Source organism: Brassica napus, unplaced genomic scaffold, assembly GCF_020379485.1.
Source record: "Brassica napus cultivar Da-Ae unplaced genomic scaffold, Da-Ae ScsIHWf_2039;HRSCAF=2688, whole genome shotgun sequence".
NCBI classification, from domain to species: Eukaryota; Viridiplantae; Streptophyta; class Magnoliopsida; order Brassicales; family Brassicaceae; genus Brassica; species Brassica napus.
This window is the reverse complement of record NW_026015451.1, coordinates 21,820-46,259: the sequence shown is the minus strand read 5'-3', so window position 1 is coordinate 46,259 and position 24,440 is coordinate 21,820. Positions and strand designations below refer to the sequence as shown.

Sequence of the window (24,440 nt, the reverse complement as noted above, 5' to 3'; positions counted from 1 at the left end):
TTGTGGGTTATAACTTATAGGTAGGGATGATGAGTACTTGTCGATGAGATATATATAACAGAGAGTCAGAGGTTGAAGAAGGAAGATAATTGTGGGGAGAAGATTTGTCAAAGTCAAAAGATAAGGCTTTTTGAAATTTTTGACTTCTTGGAGGGAAACAATGTTTGTTTTATAGGGACTTTTTCAGGTTTTATATGTGGGCTTAAGCCCAATAAACTTAGGCTTGAAATATATTTGTCTTAAAATTATTGTTTTTTCTTTTTTTTTTTTTTCAACAAAATTATTGTTTTTATTAATATTTTTGTGATTAGGTAAATTGAAATAGCTAACTACATTTTTATTTTAATAAGGTAATTTTTTGATACTTTTAACAGTTATACAATTTTATATTATAATAATTTATTTACTTTTGAATCCACATATAACCCATCAAAAATTATTGGGAAAAGCATTAACTCTCAGCCGTATAAGTTGTTGAATAACGCTTAAAACTTTAATTGTAACCGTCGTGAAAACTTTTTCAAACATTCATTCGATATCTTTTAAAAGTCAATATTTTGATAATATCTATGAAACATAACTTTACAATATTGTAATATTTTGATTTAACTATGGTAATAAAATTGTGTAGCAAAACTATTTTTAAAAAAAAATATATTTATAAATTTAAACGTTAAAATACCAATTCAAACACAGATAACCATTTAAAATAACCCATACACAACCACCAACCTAACAAACATTTTTCATTCAGTACCTCTTTAGTTTAGTCTTAATGGCACTAAATTCTAATTAATCAAAATTTATTAACATTACGATACAAACTAAATATTCCAATTCTTTTCTTTTTGGTAACAACTGTAAAAAACAAAAGGGTAGCGTGTAAGGAAAAAAGAAAAAAAAAAAACAAAACTCCGCAATTTCCTTATTACAAACGCACATGAGCTTGTAATGTAAAAAACTCCCCTTATCATGTATATATACAGACATATCTTCTTCTTCTTGCAATCGAAAGCCTTCGTCTTCCTCTTCCTCTTCCTCTACATCTCTCCTCCTCCCTCTCTCTCTCTCTCTAGAGCGCGTCCCCGCGCGTCGTCAGTATGTTCTTATTGACGCCATTGAAATTGAGTTAAATCGGATTGAACTAAAAAAAAAACAGATAATTCAAAAATCGTGCCTTTCCTCAGATCTTGACGAGATTCCGCATCTGGGTTTTTCTCTTCTCTAATCTGATTGGTGGGTTTTCGATATCATCTCGTTTTATGATTATTTGATCTGAGATTTGATTGTAAATCCGTTTCCTTTTTTTTTTGATCAAAACTCTTCTCTTTAGTTTTTTGTTGTTGTTTAATCGTTCATGAAAGATCTGTTGTTCCTTAATTGACTGATCAGATTTTCTAGAATATCGATTGTGTTTTGATCTGACAACTTTGTGTTCGGTCTGAAAGTTTGGTTCTTTTCTTTGCTGCTGCAGAAAAATGCAATCCGACAATGGGAAGCTGTTCATCGGCGGGATATCGTGGGACACCAATGAGGAACGTCTCAAGGAGTATTTCAGCAGCTTTGGGGAAGTGATCGAAGCTGTGATCTTGAAAGACCGTACCACGGGCCGTGCACGTGGCTTCGGCTTTGTAGTCTTTGCTGATCCAGCTGTTGCAGAGATTGTTATAACCGAAAAACATAGTATTGATGGGAGACTGGTAATGTTTCTTTCGTATATGATATGATTCTGTACAATGTAACTTGTTTTCAAAGCTTCTTTATGCAATCAAGCCTCCCATTAAACCATAGGTCGTTAGCTCAACAAGACCCTAACCATTGTGTCATAGTTGCCTGTTTGAAGTAACCGCTGAGACCGAAACAAAACTAATATTATATGTTGTGGTTTTGGGTTACTGGTTCGGCCTCGAACCTCCTAGTTAGTGAAAATATCACATTTTGTTCCCATTAACCATCAGGTCGGTCTTGAGCATAGCCTAGTGAAACATTGGCCTACAACCCCCAAAATTTTTAGAAAAAAATACAATACTAAAATTTATAAAACAAAAAATAAATTATATAAAATATTTACCAAATTGTCTATAGTCCCCAAAATTTCAGGACCGGCTCTTTCATCAAATAGTTACATTTTGAACTTTATTGATCTTTGTATGCAGGTGGAAGCGAAGAAGGCTGTTCCTAGAGATGACCAGAACACAGTTAGGAGCAACAGCAGCAGCATCCAAGGATCACCAGGCGGTCCAGGAGCTCGAACAAGGAAGATATTCGTCGGAGGATTACCTTCTTCCGTCACAGAAAGCGATTTCAAGACCTATTTTGAGCAGTTCGGGACACCTACCGACGTGGTTGTTATGTACGACCACAACACACAAAGGCCTAGAGGGTTTGGATTCATAACTTATGACTCCGAGGAGGCCGTTGAGAAAGTACTGCTCAAGACGTTCCATGAGCTTAACGGTAAAATGGTTGAGGTGAAGCGAGCTGTTCCGAAGGAGTTGTCTCCTAGTCCAGCTCGTAGCCCTCTCGGTGCTGGTTACAGCTATGGGGTTAGTAGAGTTAATAACCTCTTGAATGGGTATGCTCAAGGGTTTAGTCCCGGTGCGGTTGGTGGATATGGGCTTAGGATGGATGGTCGGTTTAGTCCGGTTGGTGCTGGGAGAACCGGGTTTGCGAATTTCGGTTCTGGTTATGGGATGAATGTGAACTTTGAGCAAGGGTTGCCCACAGGGTTCACTGGAGGTAATAGTTTTAACGGAAATGTAGACTATGGAAGAGGAATGAGTCCTTACTATATTGGTAACACGAACCGGTTTGGTCCTGGGGGTGGTTATGAAGGAGGCAATGGAGGAGGAGGAGGAGGGAACTCGTCTTTCTTCAGTTCGGTTACAAGGAACCTATGGGGAAACAACGGTGGTCTGAACTCAAACTCCAATACATACATGGGAGGAACAACAAGTGGGAACAACACACTAAGCGGTCCATTTGGAAACTCCTGGGGTGCTCCTGGAGGAGGAGGAGGAAGCAATGGTGTTAGCAACGAGAGTATGAAGTTTGGTTATGGAGGAAACGGTGAATCTGGTTTTGGATTGGGAACAAGGAACATCGGGCCTAGCAAGGCGGCACCATCATCTTCATTCTCTTCTGCCTCGGTAGCCAATAACACTGGTTATGATGGAGCAGGACTTGCTGAGTTTTATGGGAATGGTGCAGTGTATAGTGATCCCACATGGAGATCATCAGCTCCTGAGACAGAAGGGCCTGGTTCTTTTAGCTATGGGATTGGAGGAGGAGGAGGAGGAGGAGGTCCTTCTTCGGATGTTTCAGCTAGAAGTTCATCTCCAGGTTATGTTGGCAGTTACAAGAGGCAATCAAACAGAGGTAATCTTAGTTCCTAGTGATTATATGCTTAAAGAATGCCATGAGCTTAGCTGATAAGTAAAGGAATAGAATAGGAATGTATAGGTTCCTAATAGAAAGCCTAGATAGCTTCCAAATCACACATAATGTGGTAATAGTTACATACATAATGTGGTAATAGAACCAGTCTGCTTTTTCACTGTTATCTAGTTCATCATCAGTCATCTACATGAAGAAAGTTTCTTTCAGACCTTTAGATATGTGCTCATAGAGCTAAGAAACTAGCTTAATCTTATGCATTGCTCACACTAGAGTCTGTAGGAAGTTTTAAGAAACTTATGATGATGAAAACCAAATTGGATGACTTGTTTCTTATAGCTCTTCTTCTTCTCTGAGTTATATCTCCCTTTTTCTTCGCCTTGTGTTGCAGGAATTGCTACTTAGTTTTTGTTTTTACCACGATATTGTAGGCGAGCCATCACGGTGAAGCGATCTGGCGAATCTTTTAGATTATCTTCTCTCCTTGATACAAAAGCCTATGAGGACTAAACTTGATCACACCATCAGCTAGAGTTAACCAGAAAATCCCAAAGATTATGGTTTGGTTTTCTAAATTCATTGGTCCTCCTCCTAGGCTTTGTTTTTCTTTCTTTCTATTTTTGTTTTTTCTTTCAGTGAGGGATAGTGGAAACTGTATCAGTCTCTGGCGAGGCTGTTATACATAAGAAGAGTTCAAAACAAAGAAATGAAGAGGATGATCCTTCTTCCTTAGTTTCTCTTTATTGTCTTGTAATGGTTCTTGTTCTTGGGGGTTATGTTTAAGGTTTGTGTTTTGAGGCAGATTGTACTAGAGGTTATATGTTTTTCTTTTGTTTGTGGTTTTAAGGTTTTTTGTTTTTTGATAGTGAGATTATTGGAAAAGGATTTAGCCATTGTAGGGCTTTGGAGAATAAGTCTGTTTGTATGTCTTATGCGAACGCAAACTCACTCGTTTCTGTTCATGTACTTTTATCTTATAGAAACTATTTTTATGTTTTATTTGATTTCTTATCTTCATTTTGCATTTAAAAAAAAATATATATATATAGTCCAATAATGACGAACTTTTATTGATTGAATCTGGAGATCCTTAATTTTGAATTAGAAGAATATTACATGGATTTTTTAGATTATTATTATGAATCCTAATGAGTAGTTGAATTATGATATTCCAATAATATGTAATTATGTATCCTCCGCATAATTTCTTTTCACTACGTTGATCCCAAAAAAGAAAAGAAAAAAGAAACTTGGGAGGCAAGCCACTACTAACCATCTTGAACTACTGCGGAAGCTTTACTTACACAATTGGTTCACCAATGATTTAGTGACTAGAGTTCGCAATTTGCTCTAACCATAGAATAAATGGCTCATTAGTTATGTAAAACCAAATTCCCTCGTTGAGGCAAAACTCTATGGCTTGAACCGATCGAGGCAATTGAAAGATTAATAGTTCTCATGGTTAAAAAATAAAAAAGGCATAATGGATGCATTCATTTTTGAATTAGATATATTAAGAGCATACGTCATATATCATAGTAAATTTTGTATAGAAAATGTTACAATATTGTATGGGTGCTTTAGGTTAATAGTTTTGAGCTTCTACTTATTGGCCGGGTAGTTTGGTCAGGGGACTGCTGCAGGCTTCAGGGCTCTGAGCTCCCAAGAGTTTGGGACTTACGTTTGAGCACTGGAAAGTCGCTGGACCATCCGCTCCGCTGTACTTAATGTCAATGTCTCCAATCTCGACGTTCTGGCATGGATATCCCTTGCTGCACAGTAGCTTCACTGCATCTTTGTTTCCTGATGTTCCTCTGACATTCTTGAAGCTTATGTTCACAAGCTTAATCGTTGATGCTTTCTGTAAATGCAAAACAAAAACAAAATTAATTTCATAATCAACAGAATAATATTTTTATTTATTTAATATGGCCATTTTTATTTATTAAATATTTAATATGAATTATAAAGATGTGTTACCTTCTTGTTGCATTGGTTCCAAGGGCAGTACTCTTGGTCGATGAGGATTGGGTTGGTAACGTTCTTGACAATGATATCCTCGAAATGAATATCGGAGGCGGTGGTGGAGCAAGCTGCAGACGGCCATGTCTTGATTCTCAGTCCGTTGTCAGTCTCTTGGAGAGTGCAGTTCACGACCCTAATGCCACTAACATCTTGCTCTTTGCCGTACCTTCCAAGGCTTCCGACACTGATTCCATGTCCTGGACCGCACGTGACTTTCTCCACGTGAAGGTTATTCGTCCCATCTCCAACGGAGATGCAGTCGTCTCCGGTGGAGATGAATGAGTTAAGGATCTTGACTCCGTCACTTCTTCCCAAATGGATACCGTCAGTGTTGGGGCTGTCTTCTGGAGCGGTGATCTTGATGTTACTCATGGTCATGTTCTTGGCTCCGAGCACGTTGATGTGGAAGTTCTTGGCATCTATCGATGATATGTCTTTGATCTCAGCGTTCTCCACGAAATCAAACCTTATACTCTATAAAAAACAAAGATAAAATTACATCAATAAGTTGTTTTGTTTTCTTCACAAAAGCTAGTTAAAATTCTGTTATATTGAGGTCTCAAAACCATCAATACTTTTATTTTTTTCAATTCTTTAATTTTTGTGGGCAAACAATCCATATAGGACTTAAGAGCCTACTCACCATCTAACACCTAGGTAATAATTTCAAAATCTTAAAAACAAGTGAGGACAGAAGCACATACGATGGGAAGTTTCTTGCAGTTGAATGTCTTGTGACAGTTATTGACTCTCCAAGCTGCGTTTCCTTCACCGTCAAAAGCTCCACCTCCGTTCAACTTAAACCCATTAATGTTGCCGAAGACAACCCATTTTTCCTTCCCCTGGATCGCGTTACCGTCAGCTTTGACAGTGCCTTGAAGGGTGATCTCGACTGGAGCTTTGCATGGTCCCCTCATCTCGATCTCACCAAGCTTGAACTCTCCTTCTGGGATCACTACTTTGCTCGGTGACGGAGATTGGCATGCCGATGTGAATGCTTTCAGAAGTGCCTGCATATATCAGCACAATGAAACTTTAACAACTAAGCCAAAAATGTGGTTTTCTAGATTGCTTGTAACGCAAGATAGAGGAAAAGCAATACATGACTAACCTGAGTAATATCAGAACCTGAAGAGGAATCAATGCTGAAAACCTCAGCATTGGCTGAAAACCCCAGCAAACAGAAAATAAATATTGTAGAAACTCCAAAATATGCACCCATTGTTAAAAATATGTATTTACTACTCGTATTACTATTTACTATTAATTATGTTGTTTTGTTTCTTGAATTTGATTTAACTCATAGTTACATTTATATAGTGGGTTGGGGGAAGAGAAGTTCAGTTTAACTTTTCTCACCACCTCTCATTTTTTAGGTTGTGTCCCTTGTCTTTGGAATCTGCTGTCTAATTTTATATCTTGAAGGTTAAAACTAAAAAGTACCTTAACCAATAAATTGTTACTTTCTTATAATATTATAAATTTTGGTTGTTTTACCAAGACAACTATAGCTGAAAATGTAACAAAATTTGTTAGCAACTGAACTGAAAATATAAGTAAATTTGAGTTAATTTTTAAAAAACTTGCATTTTCTTCTGATTATGAACGTTTTATACACTATGTAATGAAGAGGTGCCGAGGTGGTCTCTTGATTCCAGGCGAAGCTTGCATTGCAAGCAGAGATAGTCCGTGTGGAATCCACCATGATAATAAACCGTCTCTCATGGGGACATCTATCAATCAGGAATAACCGCGGACAACATAGATAATTTTGTGACTGCCTCTTTTTCTCAAGTTACATATATATATAGTTGTATATGTTAACTGATTAATGTACATATCCTACATTACATAACGTTGAAGACGCAAAATAGAGATCTTAAACTCAAAACACATTTTTAATGAAAGGATTAAAGAGAGATTGGATTTGAATGTGAGCCATTTTGTTTCTTTTACACTCCATTGATAATGGCGACACAGATTGGCTTCACTGTATGATCCACCGTAGTTGCAACTATTACACGTTCAAAAATCAAAATTTCAAACAAAGTATAACCATAATAAGTCTCAGAAAAATATGAAGCTAGAAACAAAAACTCCTGTGCATACAATTAACCCAATCATTGAGTGTCTTTTAAAAGGAAAATTACTCATCCATGTACTCTTCATCATCGCCTTCCTCTTCACTAAGCTCAAGCTCAGCAAGCAACTCTTCAATCGGCACAGTCGGTGCACCTTCTCCATCCGTCATTGAAGCAGTCTCATCAGACTCTTGATAATCCTTGTTCTTGTACAATGATATGTTAAACCTCAGCTCAGGATTCTCTTCAAGATCCCTCAAAAACTCTTCATATTCATTCTCCATCTTCTTTGGATCAACTCCGCGTCCTCCTCTTGACTCATCCATCTCCATTGGAAGCTTCTTGGTCGTAAACGCACGTGGCTTCCCCTTCTTCCTCTCTCTCTCCTTGTCATAGCATTTCTTGATAAGAATCACTTCAGGAATCCCCCATGCAAACGATACTCGTCCATTTCATCGTCGCTAACATTTGCACCGTAGATATCATACCCTAAAGCTTGATCTCCTGTTTTCAGGATATGTCCTAGATGAGTTTGGAGTCTTTGGACAGTTAACATCTTACCAATGTCTGACTCACGTGCGATGTGGACATAGGATAGAGCATACTTTTGCCCTCCGACAGTCGCTTCACCAACAGGTGGTTCCACATAAACCACTGAGTACTTCACAAGCTGCCTGCTGGTGAGAGCGGATCGAAATCCGGATCTCCAGTACTGTCTGGCGTCCAAGAACGCACACCTCAAGGTTCTAGGATCAAGCAGCGTGATTCTTTCAGAAACTTTTGTGCACACCACAAGCGGACCAAGGCTTCCTAACCCGCTAGCAACTTTGGAAGGCAGGAAGATAAGATCCTCACGGCAGATAGGACAGATCTTAACGGAGTAAGTGTACTTGTAGTTGTACAAGCTGCTCTTGACATCGTGAGACACTAGCTGCTTGTCCTGACGAGACTCAATGGGAACAACTTTACTCAAAAACTCAACAAAGTTATCAGCATGACTTTTATTCCCAAAGAAGAAATCAACCCCTTGATGAACCTGCTTGATTCTTACGGCGCGAGAAGCAGCATCGTTCCTGAGAATCAACTGTTCGAGATAAAAGAAAGACCTCCTGTGAGAAACATGCTGCCTAAGCTGAACCGAAGCAACCCACTGATCAGGGTTGGCCTGAAACCTCGAGCAAGACTCGCAGAGATGGTCTCTAACGGTATACTCAACGAGATATGACTGCTCAAGACCAGCACCGTTAAGAACCTCGGCTTGAACAGTGAGCTTGAGTTTGATTCTCTTGGAGTGAGGCTCAGTCCAGACGAACTCAGCGTTCGTGAGCCTGACTTTGTTGAGATTCTTGAGCCTCTTGATGCAGAAAGATAAGAGCTCTTTGGATTCCCACTGAGCTTTGATCCACGTCTTGGGTGGCTGCAAGTAACAGCCACACTCAGGGCAATAGAAGATTTGGACACTCTTCTGTAAGCCTTCGGTGATGTCGACTTCGGAACGGAGACAGTTGACACACATGTTGGCTGCGTTTGGTGGCATAGGAACACCACACTTGCAACACAAGACACTTACAATGGTTTGCTGAACCTTGAACATCCCTGAATCTTGATCCATTAATGCTGACATCTGTAATAACGGAATTTAACAAACAAAATCAACAACGCAACAACACGAGGACGAAGAAACCTATAACACCAGTGTATGATGAAATCAATATAAGAAGTAGAAACCTCGTAAATCAAACTACCAAAAATGGATAACAATTTTTTAGATATCTAGTGCCTTCGAAATTAGAGTTTTAGAATAAAGTTTATGACTAGTTGCAATTAAATCCAGACCGTTCTAGGTTAAAGATGGAAACATGAAGGAAGAGTGTGGTACGAACCCTGAGGTAGTTTGAGAGTTTGACAGAGGCGGCTGGATTCTGAAGGAAGATTAAGAGAAAGAAAAAATGAAAAATGTGAAAGGCTTCTTTTTTTATTGTGCTTTTTTTTTTTAGGGTTAGGGTTATGTTTAAGCCGGGGCAAAAATATCCGGACCGGACATATCAGAACAGAAATAACCAGACTCGGTTTGACTTTGAGAATATAGTGATTTACAGCTTGTTTATTTATTTATTTACATTGTAAAGACATTTTATAAACTCTGGAGAATATTTATTTACACGGTTTTCATCAAGATCCGGTCGGCAAACACCGGTTGATGAAAAACATAATCACATCTCTCCCGCGCAGTCGACAACACTCCGGTGAAGCTCCAGAAGCACCACCATGACGACTTTCTACCACCACATTGGCTCTATTTTCTGTTTTTTCCCAAAATACAGTAAGATTAGTAATTTTATTGTCTGTTTTATTCTTTCCTGAAAATTAGTGTTAAAAAGATGTAAAGTGTCCATTTTTGTCATATTCCAAACTTGAGATTCTGGTATGTTAGTAAATCTGTTTTCGTTGTCTGAATTTTTGTATGTCTGGCCTCTTTAATCATGTCTTGTTGTTCGTTTATATTGAAGTGTCTTCTAAGAGTAAGGCTATGCTAGTCAATGTTTTGCAGATGTTTTAATGATGTCATATTCGTGCTTAGAAATAGAATGTCTTAGCTTGGACGAAACTATCTAACTCTCATTAGGAAAATGGACTATAATGTAATTGTTTCTTATATATTGGTATATGGTTTTTCTTACTACATGAAACATTCAGAGATGAATAATTCAGATTCCCAAGAGGAGGTTTACAGAAAAAGAACTCACTAATGCATTGAAATCTAAGTAGTTTTGCATGATTACAGAAAACGGTGTACATGTACATTTTCATGAATTTGACTACATCTTGCATTTGTGAACCTATGGTGCAAGATACTGAGAGTAATAATAACAATAATATATTGCATTGTTTGAGAGAAAATGTCTACTGTATAAGAGCTGTTGAAAGGAAGAAATGTTCATCAAATTTTAGGAATCGGAGATGTACAACAAAAGATGTACGCGAACTGAGTATCCAGATGGACACTCATATCATATTGTGTACACACACCATTGTCCATATTTATTTAGGCCATACACACACTCATGTTAGTAGGTATTTAAAATATCAGTAAGATTTGGTTTCACTGTGGAGGATCATCTTGCCGTTTTCGTATCCACACTAGACTAGAGTGCAACCAATGTTATATCAGTAAGATTTGATTTTATCCAAACCATTTTGAGAATAACAAGACCCCTTTGCCTCCAAGATGATCCTCCACAAACGGGGTCACATCATACACCTGAACTCAAAGTAAAAAAGAACAAACCATGTATCCCTGGTGTCAATTATAATCAAAGAAGTAATCCACCAGCAAAACAATATACTCTAAATATCACTAGAACGATATCTCACTCGCTTAAACCAAAATGCCTGAACTCCTTAAACTACATGAATCAAGAAAAAGATGTACAAGAACGCATCATTCTCTATTATCTCGATAAGACGTCCCAAAAATATTCCCCAATAAGCGAACGAATCAACTCTACTGGTAAATGAATTGTGGCTGTAACTTCCATCACCATAATTCGATTCGCGATAAGAATAACTATTTACAGTGATTGGTTCTTGGCAACCATCAAATAAAAATAGACATGGATCAGAACATTTATTGTCAATTAATAAGATTTTTAAAAGAAAATTAAGCATGTTATAAAAAAAGAAAATCATATATGTGTAGAAAAGATAGATAAATCTTTTTAGTTTTATTAAATCATAATGCACTCACACATTATGTGTTGGCATCGATAGAAACATTTTTTTGTTACAGCTTTGTAAAAGTCTCCTTACGTGACTTGAAAAAGAATTAGAAAAAGAATAAACAAAATTGGATGTGGAAGCCCTAATGTGTTGATATGAGCTTCAACATTTTACTCTTTGCCAGGAGCCTTGACCACAGGTCCAACGCAAGCCTTTGGGTTCTGGGTTCCCACAAGCTTAGGTGTGACGTTTGTGCACTCGAAAGTGGGTGGACCGTCAGGTCCTGTGTACTCAATGTTAATGTCTCCAATCTCAACGTTCTCACATGGATGTCCCTTGCTGCACAATAGTTTCACTGCGTCCTTGTTCCCTGATGTTCCTCTAATATTCCTGAAGGTAATGTCCACCAGCTTAATTGTTGATGGTTTCTGCAAATAGAAAAAAAAACTTTGGGATCATAATCATATATATGTAACCTCAACCAAAATGGTGAATGCTAAATATCTAGAAAACCATCAGAATAATATGTTTGCTGAGCCATCCAATTTCATAGAATACGGTGATAGTGGCAAGACATAGAATCTAATAAAAGATACTTACGTTCTTGTTGCATTGGTTCCAAGGGCAGTACTCCTGGTCGATGAGGATTGGGTTGCTAACTTTGTTAAGGATGATATCCTCAAAATGAATACCGGCAGCGGTGGTGGTGCAAGCGGCAGATGGCCATGTCTTGATCCTCAGACCGTTGTCGGTTCCCTCAAGGGTACAGTTCTTAACGTTAATGTCAGTGACATCTTGCTCCCATCCGTACCTTCCAAGGCTTCCAACACTGATTCCGTGTCCTGGACCGCACACAACTTTCTCAATGAGGAGATTCTTCATCCCATCTCCCACGGAGATGCAGTCATCTCCTGTGGCGATCTTAGTGTTGAGGATCTTGACTCCCTCACATCTTCCCAAATGGATACCGTCAGTGTTGGGGCTTTCAGCTGGAGCGATGATCTTGATGTTATCAAAGGTCATGTTCTTGCCGCTGATAACGTTGAAGTGGAAGTTTTTGGCATCTAATGAGGTTATGTCTTTTATCTCAGCATTATCCACAAAATCAAACCTTACACTCTGAAAGATAGCATGCATCACTGAATTATATCATCTTTAAAAAAAGCCATTGGTGTTAATATATTAAAGACGGAAACACCTACGATGGGAAGTTTCTTGCACTCAAAAGTCTTGTGGCAGTTGTTGGCTTTCCAAGCTGCATTGCCTTCACCGTCAAATGTTCCACCTCCGTTCAACTTAAAACCATTAATTTTTTCGAACACAACCCATCTATCCTTTCCCTGGGTAGAGCCACCGTCAGCTTTCACGTTGCCTTGCAAGGTGAACTCGATTGGAGATTTGCATGGACCAGTCATCACGGTCTCACCAAGCTTGAAGTCACCTTTTGGGATCAGCACCTGGCTTGGTGCCGGAGCTTGACATGCCGATGTGAATGCTTTAAGAACTGCCTGCAACAATAGCTCCCACGAGTATGTTAATATAAGAAATGGTTTACACATTGATTGGAATTCAAGTAATAAAAAACAAGTGAAGATACTAACCGCGGTAATATCAGAATTTGGAGGACCACCAGCGGTGAACACCTCAGCATTGGCTGAATATCCTAGCAAACATAGAACCAAAATTGTATAGATTCCCAAATATGAACCCATATTTATTTATTTATTTTTATTTTTTATTGTCTTTTAATTTTTGTTTTCTGAGATTTTTACTACGCACCTGCTGCTTTATATAGTGCGTTAAATGGAGAGATATGTTGAAGGCCCATACTTTCTCCCAACTTCTCATTTTTTAGAATGTTTGACCCATTTTTAAGGAAGTATTAGCTAGGTTACTTTAATTTTGGGAAATTAGCGTTCAATTGTTAGGCATAAGACTTGTTCCACTCGTGTTTATAGCATTTGCATGATACCTCTATTTTTGGGAGGTTAGTTTCTAGCCAACTTATGTTATTACATTTACACCATCTAAAAAGATATCAAATTGTTAGTAGAATTTTATAAGGTACTAGAACTTAAAGAAATTCAGGAGATTTACGTTCTGATAATCCTGTTGTGCAGGCTGCGGAAAATATATATGGACGTTAGCATTGGTTGGTTTTCAAAATTGTTAGAGAACAGTAATTGCTTCGTTTAGAAAAATTACTACACCACATGAAAAAACTATCGGAATAATGGTTGGCACTGACAATAGCAAAGTCTATGTAACAAAATGGATGATCAGAGAATAATGATATATTGACAAAAAAAACGCATGAGCTATGTTCAAGTGCCAAGACTATACATTTCAACATGTTGGAATGGGGCTCGTCATCATCTGTGATTAAATATGTTCTTGTAGTCAGGCAGAAGTGGGTTTAAAAGAATCCACGAAAATGATGCAAGTGATTCCAATTTTGTATAAGTTAGTCATCATTCAAGGGAAATGTATACAACAAAAAATGATATGATGAAAGAAAAGCAAGAATTGCAAATGGTCAACAAATAGTGAAATAGATTTACACAATTCAAAAGGCAAAAGTTGGAACTATTGAACCCAATATCATGAAGAAAAAAAGGCAAACCAGTTCATAAAAGAAATAATTAATGTTATAAAGATGAAGATGTTTATGACTAAGTTAAAAAAGAGCATTTCAAAGCAAACGACTTTCGGAGAACCTGGACTGTATTTGAAAATTAATTGTTTTAGGTGTTTGTTTGTATTTCGTCGCTTCTATTATTGTTTGTCAAATATGTATATGTATTTTGTAACTTTATGCGTTAATATATGTAACTTCTATTATTGTTTGTCAAATATGTTGTCATCAGTCAGTAATCGATGACTTTAATTAATGTGGTTCGTGACTTCCGTCTTTTAATAACAAAAATCAATCGTTCCTCATTACTTAACTGCATTGCATTTTTCTAATTTCTTTCAACCACATAATCATTTATATATTTGAAAAGCATTGCAACATTTTTTTGTATCCACGTATTAATACAACAATGATGCTTAGGATCCTTAAAAAAATAGATGGTCTATCGAAACATATATTATATCTTATTATTAAACTAACTATCAAATTGATTAGTAATGTATGTTCAAAAGAATATTTTCATTATTTCTCTAAATAAAAGTTACGAAATTACCTAATATGATTAACATATATACGAAAACTAATGATTATGAATAATAAAGATTTGATAACAATTTTTGTAACCTCCATCTATTTTATTTAATTTTATATTATTAAAAGAAATTATACAATCACATTAACCATATACTTAAAATATAGACTCTTTCTTATATGTTATATTATGAATTTTAAAAAACTATAAATTACTAAAAAATGTTAAAAGCCCATATTGAAATTTTGTAATCAATGGTTTAACTACTTTTTTTTGTTATAACAAGATACAAAATGATCATAAAATTGTATGAATATAAAGTCTCATTTAATAGATATTCATATTAAATATATATATATATATATATCTTAATATCGTTTAAATTAAACTATATACCATATAAAAATACATAAATACGTTAATTTTGAAATTTACATTTTAAAAGTATTGAGACCTTAATATTTCAATTTAAAATTTTGTATTGAAATAAATCTCACATTGAAAGTTTTGTAATTAATGGTTTAATTTTTTTTACAGCAATATATACAAATGTTAATAAGATTATATGAGTAGGAAATCTCAATTAATAAGTTATATTAAATTTTACTAGATATCTATGTCATTATCATTCAAATTAATTATATTTCATATAAAATAAATAAAACGATTGATTTATTTATGAAAAAAATTAGAAATAAAAGGAGGTATAGTTTTGATTTATGTGTTTACTCTAATTTAATTATATAAATATGAAATAAATAAACACAAAATAAATAATAAAAATAGAAAAATATCATTTGTATACATAAAATTCATCATGCGCAAAACAGAGATCTTAACCTAGTTTCTATAATAACTCATGCTTCTTTTGAAGTACCAATATCATAGAAGTAATATTACTAACAATATCAATAAATTTTTCCTAACTTCTTTTTTATATTGAAGCCTAAAAAAGTATCCAACATGTTTAAGGAGCATTGAACCAAAGTAGAGAGGAAGAGTATGCACCTCATATTATCAAGTGAAATTTTTTCCAAAGAGATCATAAGCAAAGAGCGAAAGTTTGATTGAAAATTACATTTCCAATCAGATTACTTATGACGATGTCATGTTTCGTTGTCCAAATGCTTGCATCGGTTATGTATGAACAAGTGTATCTTTGAGTTCTAGTTCAGTATAACTTGGAAAGAATACTACATGTTAGTGAACTATTATTGAAATGATTTGAGTTCTAGTTTAAAATGAGTTCTCAAAAAAAAAAAACTAATACTGTATTAGTTAAATTAATCTTAAGGTTGAAATCAGATCTTGTTAAATAATTTTAAGATTCGGAAAAGAAAACAAAATTAAGATTGAAGTGTATACAACTTACCGCGCATATTAATATTTTAAAAAGAAACAATCATACGCAGAATATATAATTTAGTTTTATTAATTACATCATTATGCACTCACACATCTATATATGTGTTGGCATCGGATAGAAACATTTTTTTGTTACAGCTTTGTAAAAGTCTCCCTTACGTGACTTGAAAAAGGATTAGAAAAAGAATAAACAAAATTGGATGTGGAAGCCCTAGTGTGTTGATATGAGCTTCAACATTTTACTCTTTGCCAGGAGCCTTGACCACAGGTCCAACGCAAGCCTTTGGGTTCTGGGTTCCCACAAGCTTAGGTGTGACGTTTGTGCACTCGAAAGTGGGTGGACCGTCAGGTCCTGTGTACTCAATGTTAATGTCTCCAATCTCAACGTTCTCACATGGATGTCCCTTGCTGCACAATAGTTTTACTGCGTCCTTGTTCCCTGATGTTCCTCTAATATTCCTGAAGGTAATGTCCACCAGCTTAATTGTTGATGGTTTCTGCAAATAGAAAAAAAACTTTGGGATCATAATCATATATATGTAACCTCAACCAAAATGGTGAATGCTAAATATCTAGAAAACCATCAGAATAATATGTTTGCTGAGCCATCCAATTTCATAGAATACGGTGATAGTGGCAAGACATAGAATCTAATAAAAGATACTTACGTTCTTGTTGCATTGGTTCCAAGGGCAGTACTCCTGGTCGATGAGGATTGGGTTGCTAACTTTGTTAAGGATGATATCCTCAAAATGAATACCGGCAGCGGTGGTGGTGCAAGCGGCAGATGGCCATGTCTTGATCCTCAGACCGTTGTCGGTTCCCTCGAGGGTACAGTTCTTAACGTTAATGTCAGTGACATCTTGCTCCCATCCGTACCTTCCAAGGCTTCCAACACTGATTCCGTGTCCTGGACCGCACACAACTTTCTCAATGAGGAGATTCTTCATCCCATCTCCCACGGAGATGCAGTCATCTCCTGTGGCGATCTTAGTGTTGAGGATCTTGACTCCCTCACATCTTCCCAAATGGATACCGTCAGTGTTGGGGCTTTCAGCTGGAGCGATGATCTTGATGTTATCAAAGGTCATGTTCTTGCCGCTGATAACGTTGAAGTGGAAGTTTTTGGCATCTAATGAGGTTATGTCTTTTATCTCAGCGTTATCCACAAAATCAAACCTTACACTCTGAAAGATAGCATGCATCACTGAATTATATCATCTTTAAAAAAGCCATTGGTGTTAATATATTAAAGACATAAACACATACGATGGGAAGTTTCTTGCACTCAAAAGTCTTGTGGCAGTTATTGGCTTTCCAAGCTGCATTGCCTTCACCGTCAAATGTTCCACCTCCGTTCAACTTAAAACCATTAATTTTTTCGAACACAACCCATCTATCCTTTCCCTGGGTAGAGCCACCGTCAGCTTTCACGTTGCCTTGCAAGGTGAACTCGATTGGAGATTTGCATGGACCAGTCATCACGGTCTCACCAAGCTTGAAGTCACCTTTTGGGATCAGCACCTGGCTTGGTGCCGGAGCTTGGCATGCCGATGTGAATGCTTTAAGAACTGCCTGTAACAATAGCTCCCACGAGTATGTTAATATAAGAAATAGTTTACATATTGATTGAAATGCAAGTATTAAAAAGAAGTGAAGATACTAACCGCGGTAATATCAGAATTTGGAGGACCACCAGCGGTGAACACCTCAGCATTGGCTGAATATCCCAGCAAACATAGAACAAAAATTGTACATATTCCCATATATGAACCCATTTTTATTTATTAATTTATTTATTTTTATTGTTTTTTATTTTTGTTTTCTGAGATTTTTACTATGCACATGCTGCTTTATATAGTGCCTTAAATGGAGTTATTTTTAAGGCCCATTTTTTCTCTCAACGTCTAGTTTATTTATAGATTGTTTGACCCATTTTTAAGGAAGTATTAGGTTAAAATTTTATTTTGAGAAGCTAGCCTTTTAATTTTTAGACGAATGTGACTTGTTCCACTCTTGCATGTTTATAGCATTTCTTATGATACATTCATTTTTGGCAGGTTAATTTTTAGCCAACTTATGTAATTAAACAAAGTAAAATAGATCAGTTAGATGAATTAGTAGAATATATATATATATATATTTTGAACCTAAAAATCTAACCATCTGAGCTACTGAATACTTGGTTAGTAGAATACTCCATCTGTTTCATAATACTTGATGTTTTGTAATAGTGCACAAAGTTTAAGAAAATTACATTTCTCTAGAAAAATATTTTAAAGATATAATTTTAAAATCAGTTAACCAATTATAAAAAAGACTGTAAAATCTAATTGGTTGAACAGTTTCCAATAAAGTTAAAGTTAACCTTAAAATCTCAAAACTTTCTTAAAATCTCAAAACTTCATGTAAATTGAAACAAAACAAACCTTCTAAAACATCATCTATATTGAAACGGAGGGAGTATTTATCATGCATGTATAATAAAAGTGAAATATCCACATGAGCCAGAATAATAATATAGTTACCACCACTCGATCTCAATGCCTTTGTAAAACATAATAGTCTTCGAATTTTTCGTTCTCTCGGCACTATTAAATTTATTTATTTTTACAAAATGATGGCGAACTTAATTACAATGTGAATATAGTTCAAAAAAAGTTAACAATGTGAACGAACGGGGGGAACAAACAATGTGAACAAACTACAGCTAGGTTCCAATATCAAACCGGGTAATACCATCGGTCGAATGAAACCATTATCCGTGACAGAAATATTTAATTTAAAAGATTTAAAAAAAAACATAAAAGAGATTTCAGATTTGTCTTGTCGTGGTTCGAGGCTCGTGTCCTAAACAAAATTAAGCTTTTGTCGGAATTCTCGTTAGTGACTTTCACGATCTCTCTAACATTCTCTCTCTCTCGCCTATAACTCGGATCACCACATGACTCTTTCATCTCCTCCTCTTTCCCGTTATCACAAACCAAAAAATCCGTAAACTTTGTTCCCATTCTCTTCTCTCCTCTTTGATTAGATCGATACCCATTGTAAATATTCTCTACGCTTTGAAGCGAGATCCTGTCTTTGGTATCTGGAGCTGTATCTGGTTCCAGAGACATGGACAACAACAACAAGAACAATGAAGAGAACGGAAACACGTCCAAAACGGCGTCGGACGACGAGGGTGTTGGATCCGTGGGGAGACAGATGAGCGAGTCTTCTCTCTGCGTTACGGAAGAAGAAGAAGAAGACGATTCCAAATTACATTTGGGTCCTCAGTACACTATCAAGGAGCATCTTGAGAAGGACAAAGTTGCTACCTTTTTCCAAATTATATATTTTTTTCCAAATTATATTTTTTTTTTGTAAGAATTCTCTTGATGAATCTGAATTTATAGGATGATGAGAGTCTGAGGAAGTGGAAGGAACAGCTTCTTGGAAGTGTTGATGTCACCAACATTGGAGGTCTGTTTTTAAAAATGCAAACTTTTTAATAATTATAATAATTTTGGAAATAACTACGCCTTAGTGGTCGGGTGGTAGCATGGTGTTCCAGTGTCGCTGAGCGATGCTGAGTTCGAATCCGGCTACACTCAGATATTCCTAACGTGTGGCCACCAGTAACTTAACATTCCTTCGCCGGGAGCGGTTTACTGTTTTTTTAATTAATTTTGGAAATGATTGATTCATGTGAATAGTTGGGATCAGACTCTATATTTGGACAAGATCTTGCTTGATTATACATTTTCTTGAGTGATTTTTAGATTTTTTTGTTCTTTTATGGATTTTTAATAGAATTTTGTGTCTTTTTAATATGTGCAGAGACACTTGACCCTGAAGTGAGGATCATTAGCCTGGTAATCTTATCCCCTGGAAGACCAGACATTGTTCTTATGGTACCTGAGAATGGAAACCCAAAGGGGATGTGGTTTACTTTGAAAGAAGGGAGCAGGTACTGTTTGAAATTCACATTTCAGGTTAACAACAACATTGTCTCTGGTCTTAGGTACACCAATACCGTTTGGAAGACCGGTGTTAAAGGTAATAAAACGACAACACACAAGTTTGTCTTAAATTCTCTGACAATGAATGTGATCAAATTCCTTTTTTAATGTGGATTCAGTGGACAGAGGAAAGGAAATGCTTGGAACCTTTAGTCCTCAGCTGGAGCCATACAACCACGTGATGCCTGAAGAGACCACTCCTTCTGGAATGTTTGCTCGAGGATCTTATTCTGCTAGAACTAAGGTCAGATAGTATATCTAACTCTGTGATAGATCTTCTTTGGTGGTGTCTTGTCTAGATACTTAAAAGTTACTTGTCTTGTTTCAGTTTCTTGATGATGATAACAAGTGCTACTTGGAGATCAACTACAGCTTTGACATCCGTAAAGAATGGCCTGCTGTTTGAAATGAAACTCAAGAACAAATTCTCCTGAGATGAAGTGTTGCCAGTAGAAGTTGTGTTTTGTTTCACTCCCCATCTCCTTTTTTATATCTTTGAGCATGTTATTGTGAATCGTTTTACCGATTATCGTAGAACAAGAACGACAGATAGTTTCTTTCCTCTTTGATCTTGATTTTTAGTAATGCCGTTGGAAAATCAGTATGTGTGTTTGTTCTCAAATCTGTTTCTCTTTCCACTTCTTAACATGTGTTTGGGTCCTGAGATGTATAATGTGACTAATTGTCTGGAGAGATGAGTTTGAATATCTTCTTTTGAAGTCTAATCCTCATGTATCATCTGCTTTACAAGTTGTGTATACTTTTTTTTGTTATGAAGAAATAGTTTTGGGAAGAACACTTTACTGTGAAGCAGAGTATTGAAATGGATGAAACTTTGACATTTACCATATCAGAAAATGGATCTTGTTGGTCTTTTTTTGTTTTGCTCTCAAAATTAAAAAAAAAAATCCTATTTTATTTACTTTAGCAAAAGAAGAAGAATAAAAGGACCATCAAGAGGGGTGAGCATATATATAAGCCATTGGACTCTCCTCCTTGTACACTTTATGGCTCACTCATCTTCTCACAAACCAACACTTGTTTCTTTCTGTTTATGTGTTCTTACCAGTTTCTTTAAGAGAGTTGAGTCTCCTAAGTCTCTGGTCAAGTTCTGCCATCACTGCCGGTTCCTGCTTCTTCCTCTGCTTAGATATTGTGTTTGTAGTCATCGATCCAATCTTCTCAAACGCCACCTAAAAAAATAAAGATTATGAATCTTGAATACATAAACTAGCTTAATTTCTTTGGACGAGAGCAAAAAAGGCTTACCGTTAGTAACTCATCAGGGTCAAAGAGCTGGTGTGAGGTGGTATGTATTATGTTGATTACATCACCGACCTGGTGAGTCATAAGCAACTCGTTTTCTTTCATCTGCAAATGAAAGAGAGAGATTAGTGAGATGATACTTAATCTTAAGGAGGAAGAGAAGTAAAGAACCTTGAATATGGCCAAAGCTGCGTGGAAAAGAACCTTTGCTCCTTCATAGAAAAGTACATCCCACAGTCTTAGAGTTGTCTGCAAACAAAAAGTTCAATGTATCCTCAATAAAATGCAAAGCTTAGAAGCCAAATACAATTTAATAACATAGCTCTTTCTTATAAACCTCAGAAGGAAGGCTTTTGGAGAAGAGGCATAGGAACCATTCCGTGGCTACAAGGGAAACATCAAAGCCCATATCCTCAAGATGAGTAGCTATTCTGCAAAAACACAATGTGTTAACAATTTGATAAGCTCAGCATTAAAGAACCGAGAAGGAAAGGAAGACTTACCTTGGACATTTTTGGGCAAGCAAATCTTTGAAAACCCTCTGCTCAACATGGCATCCAGACAAGTTGGTTGTGTAGCAGTCACGGACTAATACGTTTTCCAAAAGAACAGCTAGCATCCAGAACGCGTCTTCTTCTGTCTTCATCACAAGTAATAGTAACGCCGCAACATAGTTTAGTCCCTGCAACAACAACAACAAAAAAAACAGCATTGATTAAGATTACAAAACGCACAATGGATATGGAAACAGGATATAGTGTGTTACCTGACAATAGCCAACATCAGAATCTCGAAATGAATACCCAACAAGTACACGCCGTAGAGCAGCATGACCTTCAGGAGTGTCTAACCACGGATGGCCAGGGAAAGTCCTTGGCAGATCCTGCAAGCGTGGATTCACAATGTCAAAGGCAAATAATGAGAAGATCCGAGGAGGTTGCACTCAAAAGATAACGGAATCAACTTAAATGACCATCAGGTAAACAGTAGTATAGCAGCATAATATAAGTTGCCTGAACACAAAACTGAACTAGAACAACAAAAAATCTACGGAGATGAAACCGCACTTCTTGGTTGTCTGCAGCCAACATCAAATCCTAAAACACTCAAAAGAGTGTCTAAGAGGTAAAGTGTCAAGATTAGAGGAGTGAAAATCAACTATTCATAGCACATAACATATAGTTTTCTATGACCATCACACAATAGTAGTATAAGAGAGATAAGAGGAGGTTGCACTCAAAAGATAACTGAATCAACTTATCTTATCACATAATCTCGAATAACCATCAATCAAACAGTGACATAGCAAGCATAAAGACTCTTAAAACCCTCAAAACAATGTCTGAGAGGCAACATCAATCCTAAAACCCTCAAAACAATGTCTGAGAGGCAAAATGTGAAGATCAGAGTGGTGAAAATGAACTATCCCTAGCACACAACATATGAAGTAGTCTTCTATGACCATCACACAATACTACTAGAAGAGATAGGCTTTGATAGTGTTTTCAAAGTAGCCTCTGAGTTTGCCTGATCACAAGAATAAGATCCAAAGCAACAGACAAAATCAATCCTAACACACATAGTCTTTTGATAGAGTTTTCAAAAGTTTGAGACTTTGGATAAAGATTCAAACTCACATGATCAATCTGCAACGTCGCAGGCGTGACCATCCCATCAACAGCCTTAGTCAAATCACTGTAATAACTCTCCGGAACCGTAGACTTCTTCTTAGCAGCACCAGAAACAGAGAACCAAACCTTAGGCCTCAGAACCGGAGGGATCCCTTTCCTAACCAACCTCTTCAACGTGATCGCATTCGCCAAAGCCGAGATCTTTAGAGACGTTTTCTTCAACGCGCCGATCAAGAGAATCTCAGGCTGGAGATACCAGTTAGCTCCTTTGCTAGCTTCCAGAGCCCACCAGACTCTCCCTTGGTTCCTCACTCTCTCTCTCACTTCGTTTAAGACGTTGACGTCGTCGACGTTGCCTTCCACCGTGAAGGAGTACATGTCTTGGAACTTGACGACGATGTTGGCTCTTCGGGCGTGGATGCTGGGGCGGAGGATTGGGATTTGGGATTGGAGCTCCATGGTTAAGTCTCGTCTGTTTTGGATCCCGAACATCGTTTAGGATCTTTTGTCTGGTCTCCTTCTTCCAGATTTGTCTTGTCCTAAGATATTTCGTCAAGTTCGGACCAAACACGAGAACTGAAAGATGACACCGTCAAATAAAGGAAAAGAGTTTAAAATCTTTTAATCAAAGTTGTAACCTTTTAATATTATAATGTTGTCACGTTCTGCAAACGCTATCTATCTCCTCCTTTTTTTGTGAATTTAAAATACAGAAACAGAGAAGCTGAAGCGAAGAAAAAATGTTTTTTTTTCTTTGTTGTCTCTCGTGAGGAACAATGAGAACTAAAAATGGAAAAAGTGTAAAGACGGACTAAAAATAGCTTTTTTTTGTTTTGAGAAAAAAGAAATGAGAATCCAGAGGTGATTTGAATTGAATAACGCGTGTCTCGATGTCGAACAGAGAATGATTTAGAGAAGTAGTTGGAGGAGGAAGAGAGTAAGAGACAGATGAAGGAAAGGGAGAGATTATAAAGGTGGGGGTTGATTTGTGAGTCTCGAATTGTTATGGGGCTATTTTATAATTTTATGAAGATGATGATTTTGGCCCTAGTGTCAGCCATCTGAAACTCTATTTTTTCTTTTATAATTTATAGTGATAACCGTATTTTCTGTCTTTTTAAAACTTTACGTGGTGTTAAACTCTATATAGATCGTAATAAAATATGTAGAATATGTTTTCTAAACTAGTCAAATAATTAGAATAAGTACTCTATGTCAACCTAAGAAATAAAGTAAAACATGCTTTTGAAATTTAGTATGAAAGCATATAAATACTTCTACTTGTGTTTTAAATATTTTTTATACTTTTATAAATTTATATATTTATAAAATTAGAAAATGTTTAACATGGTCAAAAAAATTAAAAGTCTTATTAGGACAACTGAAATTTAAATGTGTTTCAATTCTCTCTAATAATAAAATCTTTCTTTTTTTGTAAATCAAACACTAGATTTCGACCCGCGCAACTGCGCGGGTTTTTGTTTTCATTTATTTTTATATAAATATTTTGCTTTCAATTCTAAATTGGTATATATTATAATATATATGTGTCTATCAATTTTTAAAACATAATAAGTTTACGGTATATTTTTTTCGTTAAATAGATTGTTTCAAACTTTCACATGTATTTGTATCTTCTTCTATATATATATATTTTCGGATTATTATTTCATTATTAAAATCGTAACTATATATATAAGGATTAGTAAAATATTGTTTTATTGTCATATTCAAAAATATTGTAACATTTCACAAATTTAGAAAGTTTTTAAAAAATTAAACTTT

General features: G+C 36.2%; 6 protein-coding genes and 1 pseudogene across 7 annotated transcripts; 2 read left to right on the top strand and 5 right to left on the bottom strand.

Moving 5' to 3' along the window:
- Positions 1-998: 998 nt before the first annotated feature.
- On the top strand, positions 999-4,395 carry LOC125599862 (heterogeneous nuclear ribonucleoprotein 1-like). 2 transcript variants are annotated; one of them, XM_048772902.1, is made up of 4 exons: positions 999-1,236; positions 1,475-1,700; positions 2,157-3,378; positions 3,828-4,395. In XM_048772902.1, the coding sequence occupies exons 2-4, from the start codon at positions 1,479-1,481 to the stop codon at positions 3,842-3,844; spliced, it is 1,461 nt and encodes a 486-aa protein (XP_048628859.1). In that variant the 5' UTR covers positions 999-1,236; positions 1,475-1,478; the 3' UTR covers positions 3,845-4,395. The 2 variants fall into 2 exon arrangements, with proteins under 2 accessions (XP_048628859.1, XP_048628860.1); XM_048772903.1 differs by having other exon boundaries at positions 1,000-1,236; positions 3,788-4,395.
- On the bottom strand, positions 4,154-7,056 carry LOC125599863 (polygalacturonase-like). The gene is made up of 4 exons (XM_048772904.1): positions 6,533-7,056; positions 6,126-6,431; positions 5,377-5,895; positions 4,154-5,257 (listed from the first exon to the last, which is right to left on the bottom strand). Exons 1-4 carry the CDS (start codon positions 6,641-6,643, stop codon positions 5,003-5,005), a joined length of 1,191 nt encoding a protein of 396 aa, XP_048628861.1. The 5' UTR covers positions 6,644-7,056; the 3' UTR covers positions 4,154-5,002.
- Positions 7,057-7,254: 198 nt separating this feature from the next.
- Positions 7,255-9,166, bottom strand: LOC125599861 (annotated as a pseudogene).
- A 2,042-nt stretch (positions 9,167-11,208) lies between these two features.
- On the bottom strand, positions 11,209-12,985 carry LOC125599867 (polygalacturonase). The gene is made up of 4 exons (XM_048772908.1): positions 12,824-12,985; positions 12,425-12,730; positions 11,823-12,341; positions 11,209-11,650 (listed from the first exon to the last, which is right to left on the bottom strand). The coding sequence occupies exons 1-4, from the start codon at positions 12,932-12,934 to the stop codon at positions 11,393-11,395; spliced, it is 1,194 nt and encodes a 397-aa protein (XP_048628865.1). The 5' UTR covers positions 12,935-12,985; the 3' UTR covers positions 11,209-11,392.
- A 2,765-nt stretch (positions 12,986-15,750) lies between these two features.
- LOC106427912 (polygalacturonase-like) lies at positions 15,751-17,564 on the bottom strand. Its single transcript, NM_001315566.1, is given in 4 exon segments — positions 15,751-16,251; positions 16,423-16,941; positions 17,024-17,329; positions 17,422-17,564. Coding segments are annotated over 4 exon segments (1,194 nt in total). The 5' UTR covers positions 17,533-17,564; the 3' UTR covers positions 15,751-15,993.
- Positions 17,565-18,592: 1,028 nt separating this feature from the next.
- LOC125599865 (rho GDP-dissociation inhibitor 1-like) lies at positions 18,593-20,483 on the top strand. Its single transcript, XM_048772906.1, has 5 exons — positions 18,593-19,066; positions 19,153-19,219; positions 19,577-19,795; positions 19,878-20,002; positions 20,087-20,483. The coding sequence occupies exons 1-5, from the start codon at positions 18,872-18,874 to the stop codon at positions 20,162-20,164; spliced, it is 684 nt and encodes a 227-aa protein (XP_048628863.1). The 5' UTR covers positions 18,593-18,871; the 3' UTR covers positions 20,165-20,483.
- Positions 20,484-20,582: 99 nt separating this feature from the next.
- On the bottom strand, positions 20,583-23,598 carry LOC125599864 (TBC1 domain family member 2B-like). Its single transcript, XM_048772905.1, has 8 exons — positions 23,294-23,598; positions 22,662-23,231; positions 21,791-21,907; positions 21,528-21,706; positions 21,362-21,455; positions 21,196-21,273; positions 21,028-21,129; positions 20,583-20,951 (listed from the first exon to the last, which is right to left on the bottom strand). The coding sequence occupies exons 2-8, from the start codon at positions 23,145-23,147 to the stop codon at positions 20,811-20,813; spliced, it is 1,197 nt and encodes a 398-aa protein (XP_048628862.1). The 5' UTR covers positions 23,148-23,231; positions 23,294-23,598; the 3' UTR covers positions 20,583-20,810.
- Between the last annotated feature and the right edge of the window lie 842 nt (positions 23,599-24,440).